Source organism: Lytechinus variegatus, chromosome 15, assembly GCF_018143015.1.
Source record: "Lytechinus variegatus isolate NC3 chromosome 15, Lvar_3.0, whole genome shotgun sequence".
NCBI lineage: Eukaryota > Metazoa > Echinodermata > Echinoidea > Temnopleuroida > Toxopneustidae > Lytechinus > Lytechinus variegatus.
In genome coordinates, this window is record NC_054754.1 from 32,200,849 (window position 1) to 32,221,583 (window position 20,735).

General features: G+C 35.1%; 2 protein-coding genes across 3 annotated transcripts in view; both read left to right on the top strand.

Moving 5' to 3' along the window:
• The window catches only part of LOC121428675 (microtubule organization protein AKNA-like), a 42,793-nt gene extending 27,388 nt beyond the window's left edge, over positions 1–15,405 (top strand). For both annotated transcript variants that reach the window (XM_041625471.1, XM_041625472.1), the window contains exons 6-15: positions 1,600–1,851; positions 2,363–2,517; positions 3,062–3,128; positions 4,617–4,827; positions 5,509–5,633; positions 5,844–6,064; positions 6,926–7,224; positions 7,708–8,917; positions 10,090–10,270; positions 10,551–15,405. In XM_041625471.1, coding sequence (XP_041481405.1) covers positions 1,600–1,851; positions 2,363–2,517; positions 3,062–3,128; positions 4,617–4,827; positions 5,509–5,633; positions 5,844–6,064; positions 6,926–7,224; positions 7,708–8,917; positions 10,090–10,270; positions 10,551–10,685 — 2,856 coding nt within the window. In that variant the 3' untranslated portion in view covers positions 10,686–15,405. The remainder of the gene's footprint in view (positions 1–1,599; positions 1,852–2,362; positions 2,518–3,061; positions 3,129–4,616; positions 4,828–5,508; positions 5,634–5,843; positions 6,065–6,925; positions 7,225–7,707; positions 8,918–10,089; positions 10,271–10,550) is intronic.
• Positions 15,406–17,071: 1,666 nt separating this feature from the next.
• On the top strand, positions 17,072–20,226 carry LOC121429306 (microsomal glutathione S-transferase 1-like). The gene is made up of 3 exons (XM_041626311.1): positions 17,072–17,490; positions 18,116–18,204; positions 18,805–20,226. The coding sequence occupies exons 1-3, from the start codon at positions 17,371–17,373 to the stop codon at positions 19,052–19,054; spliced, it is 459 nt and encodes a 152-aa protein (XP_041482245.1). The 5' UTR covers positions 17,072–17,370; the 3' UTR covers positions 19,055–20,226.
• The last annotated feature ends 509 nt before the right edge of the window (positions 20,227–20,735 follow it).

Below are 20,735 nucleotides of genomic sequence, written 5' to 3' on the forward strand. Positions count from 1 at the left end.
AACCCAGAGCTGGACCCCGGCCGCAAGGGTCGAGCACTCTGCGCGAGCACTCTGCGCTCGAGATGTGCGCTACGCGCACATAATTTGATGTCGGTTGCGAATCCTTCCTAATTCTGATTTCCAAAAGTTGGCATCTCTGGATTTAATTAATTCATTCATTGTAAGCACCTTAAGCCTAATGGGAAAAGCAAAGTACAAATAATAAGTAATAATAGTAATAATAATAATAATGATTATAATAATGATTATAATAATGAATGAATAAATGGATGGATGGATGAATGAAATGAAATGAATAAATAACCATATAAATGAATGAATCAAGAAATAAAGAAATGAATTAATAAATAAATAAATGATATATATAAATAAATAAATATATATATATAAATGAATAAATGTATAAATGAATATATAAATAAATGAATAGATAAATAAATAATGGGGTACAGATCATCATCAGATCACTAATGGCATTTTTGTGATGTCATACATGGTACTGTATCACTAAAGATACAAAATTAAAAATGGAATGATTTGAATGTTTCTACCAGTATGATTTTTATGTAATTTTCAAGCTTGTACTTATTTTGTTTCACTCTGTTTTCATTCAAATCTCACATTCTACATTGAGTATGAAATAAAAGTGGATATACATGTAATGTCCCCTCAACAATTTTTAAAACTGTTTTGATAAAGTAGATACAGATCTTCGTTCAGCAACAATGACATGAGATACATATAAAGGAGACAGGCATATTTGAATATCACCCCATCACTTCTAAAGAACTCTTCTCCACCCAAGTTTAAATCCACTTTGAAGACATATTTATTCAAAAAGACTTTTAAATGAGTTAGTGCCACAATTTCCAGCAAATTCATCATCTTTTCTTTACCTTTTCTGTCTCCTTCAAAAGCGCATAGGGACGCATTTGGCAGTGATATGCGCTATATAAGCATGTTGGTATTATTATTAGTAGTAGTAGTGAATGCATGTTAATCCCGGGTGGTCACTTACATTGACGAGTGGATACTACGCGCGACCATGGGGTATCGAAAAACACCCTAAACAAGTATTTTTCATGTTCTGAAAATGCACCCCTTAACAATTATTGGCTTGTGAAACCCTACACTTAACAAGTATTGGAAACAAAATGGTACCCTTGATAAATATTCCTGGAGTTGACCCCCTGAACAAGTACAACGATATCTTAATTGTTAAGTCACTGACGTGATCATGGAGGTCAACTTTACCTTTATTTTCATTGGGTCCAGTGCCATAACCCAAATCGGACCCTAAACATGTAGTGTTCGGGCAAAAAGTACATCCTTTATAAAGTATTTTAGTCTTTTTATACCCTTGATCGATAATTAGACCGTAAACACATAGTTTTCCTAGCGATATATATACCCTTTTTTCATTATTTTAGTGTTTTTTACACCCTTATTACTTTACATATTTAACATGCCCAATTTTGATAAAGAAATCCTTTTTACGTGTGTTTTTGGTCTCGTATGGTGCCTTCCCCCTCCCCACCCCCTGGGATGTTAATGCTACATAATAAATCACATCATTGTCTTAAAATCGTATATCTGTAGGTGGATTCATTTGAGATTCTATTACAAGAAAACCACCTGGACCCAGCGGACCAACAGAGGGGGCTAGAGGGTTTAAAATCTGGTCAGGCCAAGCTAGAAGCAGACTACATGCAGGCCAAGGAAGAGCACAGTATGAAGGTCAGACTAGGGTCAGCAAGAGGTCAAGAAGCGACCTTTGACCCTGAGAAGTTGGTTGAAGGTCAGTTGTTTCAGCTTGGGATGAGACTAGAGGACATCCAAGAAAAAGTCCAGGTGAATGTGACATAGATATCAACATCTGTCTGTACGACACAAGAAAAGCAGAAAAAGAGAGTTTTGATGAGTGTAATAGACATTGTGCCAAGAAACGGTAAATCTGGTCAGCAAGAGGTTTAATCACGTAAATTATATTTCATTCTAGTATTCTGATGAAATGCATGACATCAAGGCAATTTAATACATATTCAATCTGACAGTAAATTTGTTTGGTAAATGCCTCAGTGGTATTAAAGCATACATGTAAAAAGGTCTTTTTGCAGTACTTTGTGCCAATCTTTTTTATACAAGGACCGGGGTGGAGTGGATGTGAATGTAATGGTTTGAGCCAAGTGATAGGAATTGTGAAAATGGGATGTTTTTAATTGTATTTATATTGAATGAACTCAAATTTATACTGATTTTAATCTCTTTCATGGGAGAATTTACGTAATAACCTGCAAGAACTCCCTGCAGGTTTACTCATATTGAATGAACTCAAATTATTGGTATCAATTTCATTCCATAGGAGAATCTACGTAATAACCCACCAGAGCTACCCGCCACACCCCAGAGGAAGCCATCGGATGCTGACCTAGCAATGAGAGATCCTCATGGTCTGGTTCCATCAAGAAGAACCAGCTCACATTCACCTGAGGAGGATTATGCCTTGCTGATTCACAAGTTAGTGGCTGATTTACTTCATTTTCTTTCTTAATTTTTATTTTACATTGATTATATTCTGTTTTGCATCAATTAACCTTCACCAACTGTCCATTACTTGCTCCTCCTTTTGATTTTAGCGTGTAGTAAATAACCTTGAAATCCCATAGGCGGAGACAATAAGGAGGACTGATGATAGCAATGATGTTGATTATTTTTATTTGACATTTTTTTTTCTTCAGTAGATGGCTAACTGTCTATTAGTTGTAGAGTGATTATGAAGAGAAGTGAAAGATGTGTTGATTGAATTAAACTGTGGAACATAAACCTTCAGATCAGATAGAAAGTCAAATTTTCACCCCAATAGCATTTTAATTTTTTTTTACCCCTCCCCATTCCCTTTCCATCACAGCCCCTCTGCCTCGGGGGAGGGAGGAGGGTAATCTCCCAAGTATACTATCAGGATTTTTCACACAAAGTTTCCTGAACCTCTTCATTACTATTCTGCTTTGTAATGTCTATGTTTGTGAATCTTTTATTCTTATTAATGATGTTCTTTATGTAGGTATAATGAACTGAAGCAGTTGCCACCCCACCCTGAGAGAGACAAAGAAATACAGAAGCTCGTCAAGGTAATTTCCTCTGTAGAAACAGTTCAACAAAAACAAATGGGTTTCTTGAAAATATATGTATTAACTGTTTAATCTTTTTAATGTTTTTAATACTCTGATTTTAAAATAAAGCATTGTTGAGATATGGTGTATGTTTCAGTTTTCAGCCATGATCAAACAAAAAGCCTGACTGACATATTTTGGTAAATGCATATTACACGCATCAAGTCTCAGATTAAAGAGAAATTTGCTCAGACAAGGCATGACTTTTTTACATTGTTTTAATTAATGTTACGAGGACTCAGTGATATTGTTTGAGTGAAATAATGTATGATATGGGATTTAAATGCTTTTATTCTTTTGCATGGAAGTTATCTATTGAGGATACTGACAAGGTCCAATGTCCGCTGTGTGCTTTATCTGGAAAAGGACCATTGAATTGATACATCAATTCCTAAGAAAATATTTTCAAATGTAACAACTGTGTGCCTCAGAAAAGGGTATTTCTAGATAGACAGCATTATGTGTAGTATTGTCTTCTTCTGGAAACAGTAGGGGAAGGCGGGGTAAGTTGTGACAGTTTTTGCTTTTTGCATGTTAGAATTGATATGATTAATAATCTTGTCGAAATAAGTACCTTGCCTTGAAATTTCATTCTTCCGAAATATTTTCCACCTATATATAACTTTCTACCCCAACACTGACCTTTGAAAAAAACGATGTCAAATGGCTCAACTTGCCCCATATATGGGGTAAGTTTGAGCCACCTTCTGGGGTAAGTTGAGCCACAAAAACTATGTACAAAATGTATGGGGGGACAACCAGCATGTCACTTTTTTGTTTAAAGTCTTTTCACTTGCTAATTCTCTATAAATACTAACATCCTGTAAAAGGAAAAGAGCAGTCATGTATATTTGCTCCTTTCAGCCTGCATTTCAATCTATTTTTATGGTTTGTTTGTTTTTTAAGATACATTGCCATAGGAATTACCATGGCTCAACTTGCCCCATGCTGTTTGGCTCAACTTACCCCAGTCCGAACTTAGTGCGATAATTTTGTATCCACAAATTTATTATGCATCCATCATATAAAAGACTATGACAAGAATTAAGATCCATACCTGGACTAATAATATTGTTATCATGTCTTTATTATATTTAAAGACGTGTGTGTTTATAAAGCACTTATCTATTTCACACTCTTTTTTACTTTTTTGGCTGAAATTCATATTTTTCCCTCTAAAAAACTACTTTTTGTTTCAAAGTTGGAAACAATGTGGTGTGGTTAGGGGTTATGCTATGGGTCATCAATACATGGCACCACCACAATGTCTGACTCATTCATTATTGGCCTGGGGCTGGTGGCTCAACTTGCCCCTATGCTCAACTTACCCCGCCTTCCCCTACAGTCCACCGTCTGGTGTATTGTCGTACTGGACGTGGTTTTTCAAAAGAATTGTTGTTATTGATTGTAGGTTATATTGTGATTGATGAATTCTATTTAATACAGAGTCTGCAGGACATGCCACAATTTGCTCTAAATCAACCAGACCATGAAGATGTAGCTGGTTACCATGGTAATGATGTTGAGATGCAGGAGGAGGAAGATGAGATTGATTTTATTGCTGATGTTGAGGATCATGATGGAGATGATGATGGGTCTTCTAATCATTCATCTCCGTTCAGAGAAACTATGTCACCTGATGTCTTCAGACCGAAAGGTAAAACAGCGATCCTCTTAATTACCACATGAAATCACAATAGAGTGAAAGCCAGTTCACAAAGACGACATATTTTATCAACCAGTTTGATACGTGTAACCTGGGGTGTGTTTCATAGAGCTGTTCGCAAGATTCGAGTGACTTTAGGCACAACTGGTGATCCTTTCTTGTGCTATGTGATATCCCTTTGTAATTGATTTATGACCTAAGAACATGTTCCAGTTATGCGTAAAAGTGTGTAACTTTACGAACAGCTTTATGAAACACCCTTTAGGCATTGTACAGTCCTTTGTAACAAACCATTGGACAAAATTAATTTTGTGTAACAGTTTAACGAAATTCACTGCAAATTTGAATGTTATACCAGAAAAAAGTATTCACTGATAATTTTTCCGTACAGTTGCTCCAAAAATTCAATGCTTGCTTAGTTGCTTGGGCTCATGTTATTGTTTAAGATCATGTGAATTTTATTTAATGTGATCAAGAGAACAGTCCTTATACTCTCATAATACGTAGGAAAATAGAAATGCACGATTTAAACTATACATGAACAAAAAAGTGAGGTTGTGACATCAATGTCTTTAATATTTGATGATATTTCCTTTCGGTAATAATCAATTCCTGCACAAAAGGAATGTTAGTTTCTTCTGTTTATTGATATTTCATCGTGTTTCATTCTAGGATCAAGACATGATAAACTTCCAAAATGGCAGCCCCCTGTAGACGGGAGTAACTCCTCTTTAGGATCACCTGATCATGATCCACCATCATCAGTACATTCTAGGAAGAAAAGCATCCCAGGAAAGGTTAGTTGTATTCATCTTTCTATTGTCCAGGGGTGTGAGGGTTCATCTACGTAGCTGATTTCAGCATTTTGTGCCCTGAATTTTCAACATGATTTCAGCTTAGTTTAGCTTTCCTTTGTCCAAAAGTATAGGGCTCTTCAATTTCAGCCTTGGAATAGTTCACTAGATACACATTGTTTATTATTAAATATCGCTATGCTATGATTTCAGTCTGGAAGCAAGCATACCCCACCACGCCCAAACTCCACCCACCAATCATCCAACCCGAGGGGTAATGGAGGAGGTGATACCAGGAAACCAAGGGGTAATAAAACCACCTTGGGTGCCCATCTAGAACCAGAGGGAGACAGTGGGTTCCTTGGATCAGAGAGTAGTCGGCAATCCCTGCAGGTCAGAGGCTCGGATACCAGCACAAGGAACAGAGCACAGAGGTGTGTTCTTTATATAATGATGATGATATTCATAATAATAGTGATAAGCAACCTATTTATAGTGCTTATTAGTACAGCATAATAATGATAAATCCACACTGTAGAGTCCTCAAGGTGCGAAAAAAATTAAGAATGAAATAAAAAAAAGGTTAAGAAAAGAATTGCAAAATACTCCACTTGAGATACAAGTTGAGATGTCTTCAGGAAGGCTGTTCTACTGGCTAGCATGGATACCCTGATCAGGCGCTCAAGCATTCAAAGAATTCCTTCCTACAGGTTTCCATAACTACACCTGCCTGGAGAGTAGCAAATGTAGATAACCGCTTTTCCAAAGAATCGTTAGGCTGCGGTGGGATTGAATCCCAGACCTTTTTATTTGAAGTCCAGAGACTTATCCATTGAGTCACAACATCTACACTTACAAGTATAAGAAGAAACTGTTTCATGTCCAATCCTGGAAACTTTTCAGCTCTCCTGAGTTGCAATAAGGAAAAGGTTGTTGCTGATTTAGCGACTGACATTGTACAGTCAATAATAATAGTGACTGAATATCATATCATTACTATAGAACAGGGTTTATGTTTATAGAATTATCTTGCCATCCAAGTAATATTTGAACCACATTTCGTAGTCACTTATACCTTGGTCACATTTGTTCTACGGCGGCCGTATGGCGAGTCAAGAACAGCCGTTTTAACATATTTTTGTCCAACTATATATAGGTGGTTTGAATTAAAATTAATAAAACGGTGGTTTTTGACTCGCTGTACGGCCGCCGTAGAGCAAATGTGACCAAGGTATAAAAAACGGTGTTAAAGAGCGTAATCTCAAGCTTACCATTTTCTTTTTTTTTTAATACAGATTACCACCGCATTCTGAGAATCCTAAATCCCACCTTACAAGACATTCCATGATACCTGTAAAGGGATCTCAGATGGGGAGGCTGAAAACACCCCTTAGAAACAATGGTTCAGTCCCTCTTAGGCAAGAGCCTTTGGCTGAGGAAGAAGATTCCATGTATTCTGGAGGGGTCAAACGAGCAAGAGAACTGAAGCAAGATGTTCGTCCACATGGTATGCAAGATTCTCAGAAAGCGGCCGGGAATAGGACAAAAGAAAGACGTCCTCAAACAGTGACACCTCGTGAAAAGCAGAGAAGAGGTAAATGTCCAAATTAAAACATTGTTATCCCATTATCATCTTTTTCATATTTTCACTCAACATATAGCTCAATTTAATTTAAGAATTTTCAGGAACATTGATTCAAATTTAGCTTATGTCTGCCCAAAAGGAATAACCCTATGCTCTTAGGATAATTGTTATGTTATAGCTGGGGGTATTGGTTTTGAAGGAATGGTATCCTCAGCCTTCACAAGAACTTTCAGTGACAGTAGTATTTCAGCTCACGTTAGAAGGTAATTCTTCTCAAAAGGTTTTGAAGCATAGCATTAATATATTAATTTGTTTGAGTGTTTGCTGTTGATAATCAATTATATCAAAATTTTCTTCAGGAAATACAGAAAGCATTGGGCATTTTATGGATATAAATTTTAAGCATGTGGAGGGGGGGGGGTTGTTGGTGATTTTTTTTTATTTCTTTGGTTAACAAAGATAGTCTGTTTATAATTCTTTTTCCTGTTTCAGACCCTAGGTCAGAAGTTCACCAGCCCCATAGAATGTCCATGAAACAGACAAATAGGCAAGGATATGCTCCACCTCCTCCTGCACAGCAAAGAACATATCCCCAAACTGAACAGGGCACTCCTCTTGGTACCCAGTACCTGAGCCAAAGCAGAGGTAATAATCAGCGGACGAACACAACGCCAGCACCTCAAAGAGTCTCCCGCCAAAGGATGGAGTCAACAAGGAGGCCGGTGGAGTCACCACCAAAGCAACATCAAGAATTTGATAGAAGGTCTGATGTGACTAGGAGTAGTGTTAGGAGTGAAGCACTACAAGCCCTTCAGGATGAAGTCAATCAGTTGAAAGCAAAGATGGCCAATGCAAGACAAGATCCTATTCCAGAAGAGACCGGGTATTCAAGGATACGCAACCTGGGGGATGAGGATGACGAGATGCTCTCTTCAAGGAGCTCAAAAAGTGAGATGCTTCACATGCTACAAGAAGAGATTGAAGATTTGAAAGATCAGCTTGCAGACAGGGATGCCACTCCCAGCAGAATGCCCTATGCCTCTTCAACCCCACTAAGGGACACCATACGTGATGTCCTCAGCGAGAGGTATATCCCAGGGAGAAATCCTTCTTTCAATGCTTCACCAATCCCCAAGAAATATCATTCTGGAACCAAGCATTATAATGGATCTACAATAAGAACACCATCTCGGCCGGTCAATCCAAGTTTTTCAAGTCAGACAGGTGTCAAGTACTCCCCTACGAGCCCTCCAAGGGTTTCCAGGACACCAGGAGTGTTTCAGGCACCCAGTGGGCAGTACCAAACTGAGACATTGCCATGTCCAATGTGTGGAGGGACTGGGTCTCATACCCACAGTGAGTACACTCACCCACCTCCATCAAACCCTGCCCCACCAGCTCAGACTTATGTTCCCTCATACAGTTCACCAGCACAATCAATGAGGTACCTTCCACAGACATCTTATACACAACCAAGTCCTACAGTTGCACCTCAAACAATGTCAGCGGTACCGCAGCAGAATCCGTCAATACCAATTTATCAAGGACAATCCTATGTGCTCCCACAGCCTGCTACCTTGACACCACAGGCCACCCAGCAGGTACCCGGTAATGTTTCCCAGGTGATGGGAGCGGTACCGACTGCAGTACCTGTTACACCAACACTGAACCAGACTAGTGCACATGGAACTCCTAGTCATTTGTAAGTGTACCGTGTTATTTACATATTCCACATATTCATTTTCATGAACATGTACTGTTATGTATTTATGCATTTAATTACAGGTATCCTGGTAGAATTAGAAATTAAGATTTTATGGTATTTGAATGCAAGCTTAGTAAATAACATAAATTATGCTTTTCAAATTCATCATATTCTCAAATCTCAAATGTACCTATTCTGTTTGTATAATTTATTTGTGGCACTTAAACCAGATTTTAAGTTTACATGTTTGTGAATATTTAGGAAACAAATGGGAAATTCCATAGAACATAATCGTCTGACTTCCTATTTGTAAATCCTTCCTGAAGATATTTGTTGCTGTCTTTTAGTCTTAAAGGGGAAGTTCACCCTGACAAAAAGTTTATTGTAAAAATAGCAGAAGAAATAATAACAAATATTGCCGAAGGTTTGAGAAAAATTCATCAAATAATTAAAAAGTTATTAGAATTTCAATTATTTGATTTGTGACGTCATATGCGAGCAGCATTCCTACATAGCGAATGGTAAAAAATCAATGAAATGTCATTTTCTCAGAAAATTGAAAATGGTTTTCACTGTAACTTTTGTATATCAATAGACAAATTGTTTCACACCCGATCATAAGAAAGCAAAATTAAGTCTTCAGGAACCATACAAAATTTGAAATTCATACATTTTATATTACATAACACATGGGGCAGCTGCCTGTTTATGACGTCACAAATCAAAAACTTTGAACTCTAATAACTTTCTTACTCTTTAACGGATTTTCCTCAAACCTTCACCAATATTTTTTACAATTTTTTCTGCTATTTTTACAACAAAGTTTTCTTCAGGGTGAATTTCCCCTTTAAAGAAAATAATGAAGTGCTTCCAAAGCATCATGGCATTGGGTGTTTGTGAAGTGTAGTAATAATGAAAAAAATAAGGGCCAGATGTACAATAAGTGCTATTCTGTTATGGAATCGCCCAAATACATGCTTGTATCAATGTACAGTTTGCAAATATTACTGATTTCATTTCAATAAACTCTTTATAATAATATAAATGCCAGGATTTTGACCAATACAATATCACAATTTTAGTGGCCTCTAACGGTCTCATGACTCATTAAAGCTATTCTATTCTCCAGTGACTATGACTGATTGCAATTCGTTGTTCTCTTTGCCAAGGCGTCCTGATGCTCGGCCAGTCTACCTAATACCCTCTAAAAATAGAGGGCGCTATTACATCAGGGAAGATGAGGAGGAGGGATCCAGTGCAGAAGGAGAGGAAGAATTTTATTACAGGAGAACACCAAAATCCAGCAGGAGCAGCAGGAGACACACCTCAAGGACTGTCAAACAAAAGAAGGTGAGTAGTCTTGACTCGGGCCTTTCAAGCAGAGGATCATGGATTCCTATCCCAAACATGTCGTCCTAGAGCACAGACTCAATTTTTTTTAAAGAATTATACCATGTCTAGAATTTTTTTAGTTGGGCAAAATAGTAAATATTGATTCATCGTAGTGATCATTGGGCCAGCACGTATAAATAACTTTGTTCTTTTCTCTGTATGTCTCTTTCTTCTTTCATACCATCACCTTCTTTTTCTTCTACATCTTTTTCTTTTAATACACTCTGTTCTTCTCCAGGTCAGTGAAGTTCCTTTTGAACTGGAACTTTCCCTTGATGATGCTCTGCACATGGCACAAAGGCTGAAAAGAACAACCCGTCAGATGGTGTCCTCTGTAAGAAGAGATGTACGCTTAGCTGAATCATTTAACTGAGGACATCTGCTTGGTCAAAGACTCAAGAGAACAACCCATTAGCTTATGTCCTCTCTAAGAATAACTTCTGTTTGGCAGAATCCTCTAACCGAAGAAGACGGTGACTACTTTGGTTTCATTCTGGATAAATTCCTTTTCATGGCCCAGAGACTCTCCAAATAAACCCAATCAGATGGTGGCTTAGTAAGAAGCGACTACAGTCTGCCAAATCCCTGTTCTGGTGACTATGAACAATGTTCAGAGCATTTATGAATGACATAAAGTTCACCTTTTTGCTCCACCAAATTTGTCTCTCTAAAGTGGGACAGACTTGTATTTGTATTTCTTAGCAGATGTATGATATGAATTTGATAATCTATCCTGTTTTCATTGTATAAAGACATTCATTTTCCATGTGGTGCTACAATGTGCTCTGAATAACCTTTTGCCTAAAAGCAAAGATGTATAAAAATGATTTATTATGGAGGATATCACCTTTTAATCCAGTAATGCTTGAAGTATTATTTTCAACATAGATGAACATTTTTTGAAGATATTCATCATCGCGGTGAACTCAAGCTAAGCGGTTGAACTGTAGAGTGAAGAGTAGATTTACATTGTTACAAATTTTGTACAAAATTTTCTTGTATTCAACATTACATGCAGGCATGGTTATTATTATTTTTTATAAAGAAATGGCATTGCAGATTGTACTTGATGAATTAAATATCATAGACACTTTTCCATTCTTGATGAAATATATACATTATGTACCTCTGAACAAATGATAGCCCTAAATCTTGTAAAGTATTAACTGTTTTCAAGCAAAACATACACTTTCTTGAAGGACATTTCCTTTCTCTTTCAATGAATATGCTTCATAATAAGTTTGTACTGCCATATGATAACTCTACTGTTAGTGCCATGGTTTTTAATGATTTCTACTTTTTGGTCTACAAGAAGTTGATCTCCTTCTCAGGTAGTCTGATACCACATAGGTATAACCAATTTGGTCTAATTGCTTTTTGGTCTACACTGAAGTTCTACACTCGGTCTAGTACCATTTTGCTATAGTTATTGTTAGTTTTATTCCAAGTTGGTCTAATTTCCAGTTGTTCTAGCCATTATGTTTAATTTGTCAGTTACAGTTTGGTTCATAAACAGTTCATCTTACCGTATATACTAAGTGGCATTAAACAAAATGGATGGAGCCCAAATGGAAATTAGATGAAATGGTTCATAGTGTAAGTGGCAATTAGATTGACAGGTTATTAGACGAAACAGGTGTAGAAAAAATGGGATTAAACTTTCAGGATTCAACCTTTCCAAAATTTACCATTCCAATTATGGTGTAAAATTGGAACCTAAATTTAATGTTTATTCACATATTTATTTACATACTCAAGTAAGGTTTGCTATGGATGGAATGATTAATTCTGCTTTCAACTTTCCGTGCGAGAACTTGCTCATTTTCTTTGATATGCACCTTAGGGAATGCAAGAAAATATTTGCAATGAATTGCAAATTTCTGATGCAACCTTCCAATTTTTATGTACTTGTCGTATTTAGAGCAAATTGATTTTTACTGTTTGAGAAGCACACAAGCAATCAAATTTATTGCAGATATGTGATTGATTTTATGACAATTGATCGCAAGTTTCTTGCATTTCCCCTTTATTGATTTTTCAATTCAGTTCAGTTTAGTTTCAATTCAGTTTCAATATATCACTTGTTAGTACTAAACTTCTTTAGAAATAAAATGTAACATCACACTATCCGTAATTTATTCTGTACTAGGTAATCATTGAAATAATGTATTTAGTGTAATGATATGTCATCATGTTGTACCCCATGTTGAAATTTATTCAGAGGTGCATAACGAACAACTTTTAATGATGATTTTATACCAAGAACAAACAGAGGCTTTATTTGTAAAGAATTTTTAACGAGACATGAATTTTTAGAATTTTTATTGTATAGTGTTTTTATACATGCATGTATAATATATTTTGTAGAGTTGATTGTGATTTGTACTTTGGTGTGAATTGTTATACATATAGCTAGAGTGAGTCAGGTAAGATTCATAATAATATACATGTACGTTCACATCAGTTTTGTTTGATACCCCACATAACTTTGTAAATCATTATCAGGGCTTAAAAAATTTACAAAAGTGCCAAATATGATTTTTGCAGCTGTAGCAACCTTCCTTTTAAAGGGGAGTTCCACCCCAACAAAAAAGCTGATTGTATAAAAAGAGACAAATCAGAATCACCTAACATTGATAATTGTATCACTATTGGATGTAAAGTAAGAAAGTTATGACAAATCAAAATTTCACCCTTTTTTTTCTCAAAACAGTTAGATGCATGACACATTTATATGAAGTCAAGCAAAGCTTGAATATGTTATAACTTTTTCTTATTCGACATCAGAATTTGATGAGATTTTCAGCGGTTAGCTTGTTTAATTCTTCTCTTTTCATTCAAATCACTGTTTTGTCAAAGTGGACTTCCCCTTAAAATGATAAAGTGATGTTCTATTTCATTTATTTTACTCTTCAGTATTCTTCAATATAATCAGCATTTTCAACGCAGTTTATTTCCACCTTGATAATTGTTAACCACCAATCAGACTCATGAACATGAAGATGAATTTGTGTTTCAGAATACATGCATGCAAGTTGCGCCCTAATTGTGCTGTCAATCATACCTGTTCAAACCTGAGAGATTAGTCAACAAGATTGTACTTCACACCATTACATACCATTATTAAACACTACCTGGGATGTCACTCCAGTCTCTACTGATTATTCCCTATTGGTTCCTGTGCTACGGATATTTCTTTAATATTTCTTAATTCTTGTTTGTGGGCTGCGCTTTCTTTTATGTCGTAGGAAAAACTTGTCGACCAACAAGTCTCTCATAATGAATATTTGTGGCACATGTTTTATGGAACACACATATTGATCATTGATTTTCAAAGAAAGTACACATAGGCCTGTACATTAAGTTCCATATATTCAGTAACATAAAGTATCTTTGTTATTTATGTTCAGTATTGATAAAATACCTCTTCTTTTATATTTTTTGCAAGTTCACTTGGATGATTTGAATTAAAAAAAAAATATTTTTTGTCATCTGCTTTGTTTGATTTCATATCAATCACAATTATATCTGTACAGTTGATTGGTCCAAGCAAATCATGTGATTCAATACACTGGTCTTTTCTCTAATGCAAATGAGCAAAGGTTTGCAATGGAAGGTCACATCTGGAGCCAGTTTCACAGCACTTGTTACAATAACAGTTATAAGCTACTGAAAACATTCAATTTGATTGGCTGATAGTAAACTTGAGATGTTTGCTGTTTGTTATGATAACAAGTTTTTGTGAAATGGGGTCCTGATATAACTGTGAAAAGTGTGCCAGGGCATAATATAGTTTATAAAATGGTTTGATATGTTTTGGAGTTTGAGTACATGTATTTGTTTGTTCTGTTTATTTTACTTATTATTTTGACTATAGCATTCGCAGCATATTTTAACCATTACCACAAACTTAGCATACCCAGCATTGATGTGTGATACACTTTATATTCACTTTGATTTTATTTTCTTGTAAATATTGTAATTTTCAGTATTTTGAATGATAATGTTATGTTTTGCCAGATTCCTGTATTCCTTGATTTTATGCTTTTATTAATGATAATCAATTTTAGTCGGGTTTTTAAAGTATGTATTCATTTATATGACCAAATTATTAGATGAATTGTTCTCAATTTTATAATTTCTCTATTTTCAATTTCCTTTTCAAAATCAAATTAATTATCTTCAACAAATTTATGTAAATGTAAAATATATTGGTGTGAAGTTCTCATATAATTTGCTTTCTCATATTTAGTTATTTTTTATCCGAATTACCATATTTTAGCACTTTTTATTTTTTTATGTTCTATAGAATGATCTTTCAAACATTTTGTTTGTAACTTTCATTTTGGTCATCAAACACAATTTACTTTGGTAATGTGGTTGCAATTTGTTTCCGTATAACCCCCACCACCCCTTGTAAAATAATATGTCTATAATATATATTTTTAGTACTTAGTATACTGAAATAAAAATAATGTTTGTCTCCAAAAATAAACTTGATTAATGCTGTGAATATGAAAGGGAATACAAATTCCCCAGTTGATTTGGACAATATTTTATATTTGTTGGAATTCTAAACAAAATAAACTGCCTTGAGCAAGAAAATGCCAAAGTAATCGAAGATCTTTACCCCCCCCCCCCCATCACTGCACTTTCATATTGAATTATTGGAGATCTATTTATTCCTTTTAGGGCATGAAATGATTTAATAAGTATTCAACTATAGATTCAGAAGTTATATGTTATTCCTTCATTTTAATTAGAAACATTCCAGCACCTTGAAATATTGTTTATTCTTTTTATGTTCTTGTACATAAGGGAGTATAAATGTATGTAATGTAGAAAACTCTCACTCTTCAACAACAAGAAAAATGAATATAATCATTGCCAAGATGGGTACACAAACAGGTATAAGCAGACGTCTCTTTTTTAAATGATTTTTCTCAGTGTTTAAAAGTGTTCGATTTTGTAGCACACTATTTTCATTGTATTGGCGTATATTTTGTGTGTTTGGTTAATTTGTTTTCTTTGCAATGTAATGTGTGTTTTTTCGTGCTTGCCTAATATGGATCCTGCAATCTGAATAAACAAAAATGACCTTGAAAACCATAACTATTGCTTTTTGAGTAATCAATTTCTTTTTTTCATTTCTTTATGTTAAAGGAGGATTTCCCTTTGGCCTTAGCTCTAAACATTCAGGGGTGGTATTTTGTAACATTGTTATAACTTTTGTCATATATTTTGTCATTTCTCTCCGAGATGTGACACCGCTATGATTGTCACAAATCGGTATTCTGAACATTGTCTTTTCCCTGACATATCTCTAATAGTTCCTGCCCATCTTTTCATCTAGTTCCAAATTGTGATAAGTCATGCATGAAGGGTTATGAATCATATGCAATAAAGCATATTTTCAAACTTTACTGTGATCATCGAGAATAAAACTGTTTCAATGGTCATTACCAATTTCTTACTTGTTTCCATAAGATGAGATTATCATGTGCTGTCATTTGATATAAAATTCTTATTATTTCAATGGGTATTACTCAGTTCAACTGCTGATGCCTCATTGACCTTTGTACAGGGGTGCAATTGGACTAATATTTCATATTGATTTTCTATCAAAATATAAATCAACAAAAAGTATCAAAATTTTATAATAAATGAAACGTCTTATCTCTGTGCAAGGATCATTCCAGTCTGAGGGGGATGATATTGATTTTGAATAGTTTGTCTTATCAGTATTTTTTGTAAAGAGTTTAACAATGGCAGAGGGTAATTTGTTTTTGTTTTTTTTAGATTGCTGAAGCATAATCATTAAAAGACAAGTCCACCCCAACAAAAAGTTGATTTGAATAAAAGGAGAAAAATCCAACAATCATAACACTGAAAATTTCATCAAAATCAGATGTGAAATAAGAAAGTTATTACATTTTAAAGTTTCGCTTAATTTCACAAATTAGTTATATGCACATCCTGGCCAGTATGCAAATGAGGGAACTGATGACATTATACACTCACTATTTCTTTTGTATTTTATTATCTGAAGTATTCTGATTTTTTCACACATGTCATTTGAAATCAAGCTTTATTCCTCCCTGGCTGAATTTGTGGAATTAACATTGTTTAACATTATGTAGTTCAGTCAAGTTTTACATTATTGTCAATTCTGTGTAAATTGAAATATTGTATAATTCAAACAATAAAAACAAAAGAAATAGTGAGAGATGGACATCATAGACTCTCTCGCATTTGCATATCAATGAGTTGTGCATATAACTATTTTGAGAAAAATATGCGAAACTTTAAAATGTCATAACTTTCTTATTTTACATTCGATTTTGATGAAGTTTTCAGTGTTGTGCTTGTTAGATTTTTCTCTATTTATTCAAATCTACATTTTTCTGGGGTGGACTTGACCTTTAAAATAAATGACAAGATATGCTAAAACTTTATCTATAAATGTTTTCAGTGAACATTTTAAAGTGAATTTATATCACGCAATCTGACTGAAGCATGATGTGACAGATCAAGTTTATATTTTTCATTCTGCTCAACAATTATAGATTCATTAATATAATTGCAGTGAGCTGTTTGTTATGATGAAGTACATGCAAATACTACAAAGTTCTATCTGACTACGAGTACATATAGAAAGGTGAGGGTCAACCAACTATTGAATTGACAATGCAGCTAGGGTTTGTCCAATATCCCAGGTAAAAATCAAACAAAGTATTTCCAGCTCTTCAGCTTGAGGAAAAATCAGACTTTGACCCCCTTGATACCAATTCAAAGATCATATTCCAATTGGTGTATTATATGTCCTCAAAAGCTCTTATTCAGAAAAGGAATCCAGCTTATGTGTGTTGTATGAAGTTCAGATTAACTGTGACTGTTGAAACCCATTCAAGGTTGATACTCAAGGCTGCCACAGTATTCGCTAGTGTTAGAGGATCTGTGTTGTTGAACCTGAACATTTTCTTAATAGTTCAACAAATTAGAGCTGTAAGCACAAGTATCAAACACTTCATTCAAGAGAAGAGATAATAAAGTTCATCATGTCTGCTGGATTTGACCCAAGTGCGGAGTTGACACTCTTTGCTACCTATGCTACCATGGTATTACTCAAGATGCTCCTGATGGCACCAATGACGGCTTACCATAGATTAACCAAAAACGTGAGTGGGATATATAGCCAAAATAAATGTATGATTACAGCGACCAAATCATCTATTTTATGTGTTCAATTGCAACATTTGTTTATTCTTTCTATTCTGTTTGTACTTTCCCCTTATTCTGACCCCCCCCCCCCCCCGTAATTGCTCATTGATTGAGGAAAGGGGGGGGGGGGAGTTGCACTTATGTGGTATAGCCCGATATAGTACTCAGGGATTGATATGGGGGGTGGGTGGGGCTGAATGTGCTTTTTTCTGGCTGAATTTTTATGTTGCCACTTTTTGCTTTTATATTGGTGACCCTTGACCTATATTTCCCTTGACAGCTAGAACCCACGTACCCCTGGTAGATGTAGTAGAGGTATCACATTAGAAGCAGCACAGAAATGTTATAAGTAGTATGATACAAGTTAGTATTACAGGTACCTTTGCCTAAGTCAATCTCTTGGGACAAGAGAAATCTGTTTGACTTAGGAGAAGTATATAACACATGTAATCTGGTCTAAAAATTGCTTTGACTTAAGTGATTATTTAAATTACACATTGTCGACTAACGCAGAGTTACCTCAGTGTATATATATTTCTAGTAATTGTCTTCCAATTATTTGCTATCTTGTTAAATTTACAGGTGTTTGCCAATCCCGAGGATGCGACTGGCCACAATCAGAAAGACAAGAAACCAATCTTTAATGATCCTGATGTTGAAAGAGTACGAAGGTAAAAGAAAGTGAACCAAGCAGTGACCCTCCCCCCCAAAAAAAAAAAATCATGCAACACAATTCTTCCTTTATTTTTTCCTTGTGGGGGTCCATAATAGAATAATCAAATTTCATCCGCTTGAGAATGAATCGGCAAAGTGGTCATGTAGACCCCTTTCCCATTTTTAAGATTTGAGAATGAAAGTTACGCGTACGGTAAAATATTTTACTTTTTAAATAAAAATTGATTGATTACGGTATAACGCATTAAATTCTTTAGGGGGCTCTTTTATAGGGGGTGTGGAATGAAAAGTAAATTTAATATCCTCAATGATGACCTCTATTCTTTGTGTGATTTTGTGAACGAGTCAGAATTTTTTTAATTTTGGCAATGAGAGAACAAAAAATCACCCCTGGAGAGTCAAGTTGATTAACCTCCTCCCCTTGAAAATTGCTCCCTTCATAATGTGTATTGCGCGTTAGAGGTGAGACCACAAGAATACACTTGTTGAAACATTGAGTTTGGGTGTCCTTTCCAGGACCAATCGCTACACTCTAATGTTAACTTTTTATTCTTTTATCTTTTAAGAATCATAAAGAAATTTCATTCCAATTTCAGATGCCATTTGAACGACCTTGAGAACATTGTACCCTTCTTTGGCCTTGGTCTCCTGTATGCTCTAGTATCCGGGGCTTCATTGACCACCATCACCTGGCATTACCGTGTGTTCGTCATCTCTCGTATTCTCCACACCGTGGCTTACATCGGCGCACTGCCCCAGCCAAGTCGTGGCCTCTGCTTTTTAATTGGTATGCTGGTCAATGTTTCGATGGCGGTACAGATATTGAGAAACGCCGCCCAGTTTTAATCCGGAACATCCGACGTTTGCCTTCTTTTCATACTTCCTTCTATAAAACAGCATTCAAACCACTAATGAAGATACCCTGTATAATAAATGAGTCATCAAAAGAACTCTTGAAATTAAAATGCTTTTTTTGAGGGAGGTAATTCTCAATTCATCCTGATTTTTATATAAATGGGATAGTTATTAAGCTATTATATTCTCCTCTGTACTTCAAATATACTATATGTTTAAATTTCCAGCAAAGTCACAATGTTGATATAGTCTACTATGATCGGGAAGTGACATGATGAGGCAATAATAATGAGAGTGCACAACACGGCATATGGGGAAGTTTACAAAAGTCCCATGTTTGGCCTTTTTAAATGAATTTTGTAATAGATTTTGACCTAGTAATTGAAAAGTTGTTATATTTTTCAACATGTTCCTCTGCTTTTCTACTGAAGTTTTTTGTCTATGTTTGTTGAGAGACAGTGCCACCATCCTCCCGAAGGAATAGATGTATTTATACATTTATATATTTATCTACTAACTGCTGATTGCCTGGTTGCATCATGTTGGTGGTTTTGATTTATTTACCATTTCATTTTCAATAATAATACGTTGCTTGTATAGTGCATATCACAGCCCATGGGCGTGTTTATGCGCTTTAATAGGAAAATAGACAAAGAAAGAGAGAGGATTAAAGTTAATATGTAGACAGTCTCAATCAAAAAACATAAGTTTTGAGGTGACTTTTGTATGCAGAGCATGTAGATGCCTCCTTAATGGAAGAAGGGATCGTATTCCAAAGTTTAGGGGCACAATGACAAAATGATCTCTCCCCATAGAACTTGGTCTGAACAACTGGACACTTCAGCAGATATCTCTGAAGATCTCAGATTACGTAAAGGGACATATCTTATTGATTTCTCACTGAGATATTCTGGGGACATTGATAGGTATAAAATAACTTGTAATGAATGCATTTTATTCCATTTGCCCACTTGATTGTTTTCTTGAACTGATTCAATATCTTTTGTGTGTGTTTTTTGTGTATTATTCTGCATTCATCCATTATATCATTGTAATATTGATAATGCTCATTTTCTTAATCCTTTAACCTTCAAACATGTACAATAAAGTCTTTATAATTCAACTGAAACTTTAAATATCAATAAATCAAAATGAAGACCTCATGAATGACTGTCTACTGTATTCATTTTTCAGGGTTACGCAACATATAGAGAATTTGAATAAAAATTACATCAAAATCATTTTTTTTGTCTGATAAATACTGATGTTGAATTTGAATCCGATCCAAATAGAAAGATATTTCAAATCAGGCAAAGGATAAGAAAGTTAATGATTTTGAAAAGTTGTTTAGCTGTGGTCAATATTCTAAGAGAATTTCAAATTGGTCAGAGACAAAGGTCATTTCACTTGTTCTACTACAAAATATAATGTCATTAAAAAAGAATTGTTATTCTGTGTGGTAATTTCTTAATGATGACAAATACTTGAATTTCATTATTGCTCAGGTGGGGGGGGGGAATAAGAAGAGAATAACAATTCCTACAAATTTATAACATAAAAAAAGTAGTCTCTATAACTTTTCAAAGTCTATTATTTATTAATAAGCCAAGTTGAAATTAACGTCGTCTAAGGGAGTGTTGCAATATTTGTGATCAATTGAAAATTTCATTTG

What these genes read in the sequence shown, in the direction of transcription:
- LOC121429306 (XM_041626311.1), top strand. Translation starts at nt 17,371, where the DNA reads ATGTCTGCTGGATTTGACCCAAGTGCGGAGTTGACACTCTTTGCTACC. An exon ending in ACCATAGATTAACCAAAAAC is followed by an intron (nt 17,491 to 18,115) that starts GTGAGTGGGATA and finishes TTAAATTTACAG; the next exon opens with GTGTTTGCCAATCCCGAGGA. An exon ending in GATGTTGAAAGAGTACGAAG is followed by an intron (nt 18,205 to 18,804) that starts GTAAAAGAAAGT and finishes TTCCAATTTCAG; the next exon opens with ATGCCATTTGAACGACCTTG.